Source organism: Pinus tabuliformis, chromosome 9 (genome assembly GCF_031772625.1).
Source record: "Pinus tabuliformis cultivar Carrire ecotype Pingquan chromosome 9, CPIR1, whole genome shotgun sequence".
Lineage (NCBI taxonomy): Eukaryota > Viridiplantae > Streptophyta > Pinopsida > Pinales > Pinaceae > Pinus > Pinus tabuliformis.
The window spans coordinates 1,745,809,288-1,745,815,136 of record NC_142307.1 but is presented as its reverse complement, the minus strand read 5'-3'; the positions used below and the strand labels follow the sequence as shown (position 1 = coordinate 1,745,815,136).

The window sequence follows — 5,849 nt, the reverse complement described above, 5'->3', positions numbered from 1 at the left end:
CAGAGCAAAAAAATTACATAAAGTAGCAATTAGGGCCAGAATCTTTCCCTATTATGACATGATTTCATGGATTCTCTCTCGTGCTGATATTAAAACTCGAATAATATTTGACCATCAAGAAATTGTGATAACATCCTGGAAATCTAAAGTGTTATCGGCCATATATAAGCTCAGTCCCCCACAAATCCCACTCAATTTTGAGTTCCTTCAGAAGTTTCAAAGTACTATCTTGAAGAAATGTCAAGAGAATTATGATATAGTAATTAGAGGATGGTTGAGAAAATAAGCAAAAAGTTTCAAGCTCAAAGGAAAAATGGACCACCCAATAGTTATTTTTAAGAAGCCTGTTAGATTTCTTATTAAAATGCTCAGAAGATTATATGGGGAACAAGATCCTGAGCATTGTAAAACTAAATTGATCATAATAATCCATAGCATTTTTGGTGGAGCGCGCAGCGATTCAACTCTCTAGGGTTTCTGTAACTTCTGCTACAGAAGAGCCCTTCAGACTTTTGCAGTTCTGACAGTATCAACCGCTTCACGGTTTTTCGGTTCCTGCAGGGCAGTTTCGAGTTCCATGAGTCCCCCTCAGGGGGAGGACGCTGCACCTCCCCCAAAGGATGATGGCGAGCAGCATAGAGATAAAGAAGGCGACAAAACAGAGGCTCAGAATGATGATAGCACGGATCTGAGCTCACAACAGGGAAAAGCAAAGGATAATCAGGATCAGCCCAAAGTCAGCTCGACCACATGCAAGCCAGTAGCCACTGAGCATCCAAAAGTGGAATTTCCAAGTCACTGAATCAATGCTCGGATACAGTTTATGAGGGATCATGCGCTAATAGGCAAGTTCATAGGACTTTGGCCAACTGAGAAGGCGCTGTGTGGCTGGATAGCAGCAAAATGGAACCCAAAAGGCCACATCACCCTGCAGCTAGGGCCTAAAGGGTTCTTCATAGCCATTTTTAACTGCTTAGAGGACCGGAACAGGGTCCTGGATGGAGGACCATACTTCTTTAATGCAGTTGGTCTGTATCTCAGAGGATGGGTAGAGCGTTTCAACCCTGACAAAGAGGATCTCAGCTGGGCTCCAGTCTGGATAAGACTTTATTCGCTCCCCATGGAATATTGGGAGGAAGACTCTTTACAAGAGATCGGAAATGTTCTGGGCGAGTTTATCAAAGTGGCAGAGGAAACAAAAATCAACAGATACACCTCATACGCACGAATATGTGTCTACATGCACCTCAATAAGGCACTTCCGGATGCGGTAAGCTTATTCCATGATGATATTGAATGGGTTCAGTTGATTGATTATGAACATGTGCCTTTTAGATGTAGAAGATGTCACGATTTGGGCCACTTATTTAGGGATTGTCCTTTAAATCAAAAACCCTCTTCCCCAGCGACCTCAGATAAGCCTGAGTCCGATGGATTTACCAAAGTGGCCAGCCACAGGAGAAATCACAAGAAATCGGCAACAAATCCCAAAATGCCTCCAACCAGCTCTTCCAAACCTTCAACCAACAACAACTTTGAAGCTTTAGCCTGAGAAAATGATCTCATCTCTGACAATCCCACTCCCCCAGAGCGGGAGACAAAGAAAGACAATCATTCAGCACAAAATGATCCCAAATCGCTCCTAGAAGATCCTATGCCCAAAGATACCTTCTCCCCTACCAAGCACAAGATCCCAGCTTGGAGCTCTCAAGGAATGGAGGTAGACAATATACTATTTGATTCCAGAATAGCAGCAGAAACCTCTGAAGAGTTAAATGAATCCCAGCACATGGAGGAGGAACCAGAAAGCATAGATATTGGAGAACTAGATATCCTAGGCCTAGAGCAAGCATGTAAAACAAAGAACTTTGACAAAATTCCAGATCGTCAAGTAGAGAACCTGGAGGAGGTCCTATCTCGGGCTCAAAGGCATCACTCTCTAGGTGTTCAGATTGGAAGCCCCTGGGATGGAAAATTCATTGCCAAAGATAACAAAAAACGTGGGAGGAAAACAGATCTCCAACGAACAATCAGAATAGGAGAAATGTTAGTGGAGTCAGGCAGATACTCCAAGCTAACAAAGTACTTTAACACCACCCACAATACTTCTCAATGAAGTTGATTTCATGGAACATCAGAGGGCTCAATAGCCCAGGGAAAGGTAGACTACTTAAGAACATGATCATGCAAGAAAAGCCTCAAATCCTATTCTTGCAAGAAACCAAATGCAATTCAAATGCTCTGGAAAGAATTGCAGCAAAAGCCTGGCCAAGAGGTCTGGTCACTGCCGTGGATGCTGATGGGGCGTCTGGCGGCCTTGCAATTATATGGGACGCACGCACTATTATGCTCAACAACATACATGCTAATAAGAACTTCATCCAAGCAATCTTTCACATCACAGGGACCAACATATATGGACATCTAACTAATGTGTATTTTCCTCAGGAAATTGTGCACAAGATAGAAATCCTGAACACCCTTTCAGAAATCAATAAAAATAGGTTGCACCCTCTTTGGATTTCTGGGGGCGATTTCAACATGATTGCCAGGTTGGAAGAAAAAAGGGGAGGCAGGAACAGAGGAAACAAGGAAGGGAGTCACCTAAAAGACTTTATTCAGAACAATTGGCTTATTGACATTCCTTCCAATAATGGTCTTTTTACCTGGAATAACAAAAGAGCAGGGCCGCATCAGATTGCTTCTCGTCTGGACAGATTTCTTCTATCAGACAACGCAATTCATCTAGGTGGAGAATTTGCTGCTTCCATCTTGCCGATCTCGGGATCAGATCATTGGCCAATTTCCCTTCAATGGACTCACCCTAGACAAAATATCTGAAGACCTTTTCGCTTTGAGGCCTTCTGGATGTCTCATCCGGACTTCAATAACTTAATCAACTCAGAATGGAACAACTTCTCTCCTCCAAATGGCTCCAAGATGTTTCAATTTCAGCAAAAGCTCAAGCATCTCAAAGGCAAGATCAAACATTGGAATTACACTTCTTTTGGTAATATTTTCCAGGCTCAGAATGCCCTCAATCAAGACATGAAAAATCTGCAGCAGAGGATTATAATTGAAGGCCGATCAGATGACCTGTCAAAACAGGAAAAAATTCTTGAATCACAAATCTTAGAAAGGGCAAAACAAGAAGAAACACTATGGAGGCAAAAATCAAGAATAAAATGGCTTAAGGATGGGGAAAAAAACACAAAAATTTTTCACAGAACCACCGTTCAGCACAGAATGAATAATAACATAACCCACATTCAAAATGAGCAGGGGGCAAGGGTCGAAACTCATGAAGAAATTGAAAGCGAATTCCTAAATTATTTCAAGCAAGCGCATCAAGAGCCAAATATTGATAGATCGCTAGCTATTGAAAAAATTACGAAGAATATTCCAAAATTAATCTCAGAAGAGCATAATCAACTCCTTCTCAGACCTGTAGACTTACAGGAGGTTGAAGAGGCAGTTTGTCAATTGAAGGTTGGGAAGGCGCCGGGCCCGGATGGATTTACATCCAACTTTTTTCACAATTTCTGGGAACTGATCAAAATGGAGGTGTGGCAGGTTGTTGAGGAATCAAGAACATTGAGATGGATGTTCCCTGGATTGAATGCCACTTTCATTGCTCTTATTCCCAAGGAGGCTCAGCCCAGCACTCCTGACAAGTACAGGCCTATCGCTTTGTGCAATATAATATACAAAATTGTTTCCAAAATCATCGCCTCCAGACTCAAATTGTTGCTCCCTCTCATCATCTCGCCGGAGCAATCTAGATATGTTGAAGGTCGGCAGATAATGGATGGCATCATCCTAACTCATGAAATAATCCATTCTTTGAAGCAATCCAAGAGGCCAGGTATGCTCCTTAAAATAGATCTTTCCAAGGCTTTTGATAGCTTAAGTTGGATGTACATCAGGAAAATTCTAACTGCTTTCGGTTTTGCTCCTCCTTGGGTAAGGTGGGTTATGAGTCTTTTATCATCTTCCTTCTTTTCTGTGCTAATCAATGGTATCCCCTCATCCACCTTTCACCCCTCTCGGGGAATTAGGCAGGGAGATCCCCTTTCTCCCTTCCTTTTCGTTATCATGGCAGAAGGATTGGGTCGCAGTATTAAAAAAGCCCAGCAATCTCAGCTCCTTAAAGGCCTGTCTTTTCATAACACCCCTACCTTTTCTCACCAGCAATTTGTGGATGACAATATGCTTTTTGGTCATCCTTCTGTCCAGGAAGCTCGTCAACTCAAATCATTACTGACGGATTTCTCAGATGCCTCAGGTGCCAATATCAATAAAGCCAAGTCTCAAATCTTCTTTTTCAACACTCCTGTTAATACCCAAGCAGCTATAGCCCGCATTCTTGGATTTTCCATTGCAGCTCTCCCCTCCAATTATTTAGGAGCGCCTTTGACAGCCTCGGCCCTTAAGCACTCTTCTTGGAAAATCCTCTTAGAAAAACTGGAGGCTCGCCTCTCCCTCTGGACTCACAGGGCTCTCAACATGGCGAGTAGATTAGTCCTAATAAAAGCCATTCTTCACTCCATGCCGCTCTATCTCTTCTCTATCCTTGCTGCTCCCAAATGGGTTCTCAAAGAAATCAAGCAGCTCCAACGATCCTTCTTGTGGGGAAGCTCAGAACAAACTCGCAAATGGGCTCTTGTCAAATGGGATAAAGTTTGCCTTCCGAAGTGCGCCGGTGGCACTGGTTTGAGGGATCCGTCTCACAGCAATGAGGTCATGGGGGCTAGAATATGGTGGAAATGGCTTACTACGCCATTCACACCCTGGGCTACTCTATGGACCGCAAAATATGCAAGCAATTGCCCAATAGAAGAATGAATACGATTGTCAGAAGTCAGCATGGGCTCCCTAATCTGGAATTCGGCCAAGCAACATAGAAATCTAATTCAGCAGCATAGTTTTTGGGAAGTTAAGGATGGCAACACAGCAAGGTTCTGGGAGGATTCTTGGCAGCAGTTGCCCAAGCTAAAGGACCTTCTTTCTCATCTGCAACTTCCGGAGCAGGATCTGCAAAAGTATGACAAGGTCAGAAATTTTTGGACTCACTCTTCTACACAGGATTATAGGCAATGGATTAAAGCGGATCAAATCTTAAGACATGGAACAGAACAAACTCAACAAACTCTCAAAATAGAATTAATGAAAAGGAAAATACAGCTTTCGGATGAAAGGGATATCCTCAGATGGGGATATGAAGAAAAAGGCACCTTTACCACAAGGGAGGCTTACAATATCATCATCAAGCAACATGTGGTCAAAGACCTTCTATGGAGCAAAGTTTGGGACCACTCCAACTGGCCAAAAGTCTCTACCTTTCTCTGGCTCCTGTGTCAAAACAAGATCCTCACATGGGATAATCTTAGAAAAAGGAATTATCATGGGCCCTCCATATGCCCCAACTGCAGACAAGAAGAGGAATCCATAAAGCATCTTATGCATTCTTGTCATATTGCGCGCAAGCTTTGGGAAAAATTCAGCTTTCGATGTCAAAAGGAGGGCAGAGTTCATGGAGATATCATAGCCATAGTTCGCAATTGGGAATAGACACCATATCAATGCAAAATTTTAAATTTCTTATGGAAGCTTATTCCAGGATTCCTCATGTGGAACATTTGGAAGGAGAGGAATCGCAGGATATTCAAGGATCACTCTATGCCTATGGAGAATCTCTGGATCATCATATGCCAAAATATCAAAGAATCCTTATCGCTCCATACTTGGTATCAGGAAGATCTTCCTTCTCTGCCGCAAGAACAATCCATCTGGGAAAATTGGAATCTTCAGTGGAATCAAGAGCATAATTCCAAAGGAACAACGCCGTC

At 42.8% G+C, this 5,849-nt stretch overlaps 1 protein-coding gene across 1 annotated transcript; it reads left to right on the top strand.

Annotated features, from left to right (window-relative positions):
• Positions 1-2,178: 2,178 nt before the first annotated feature.
• On the top strand, positions 2,179-2,841 carry LOC149155687 (uncharacterized). The gene has a single exon (XM_089444498.1). The coding sequence runs from the start codon at positions 2,179-2,181 to the stop codon at positions 2,839-2,841; it is 663 nt and encodes a 220-aa protein (XP_089300624.1).
• The last annotated feature ends 3,008 nt before the right edge of the window (positions 2,842-5,849 follow it).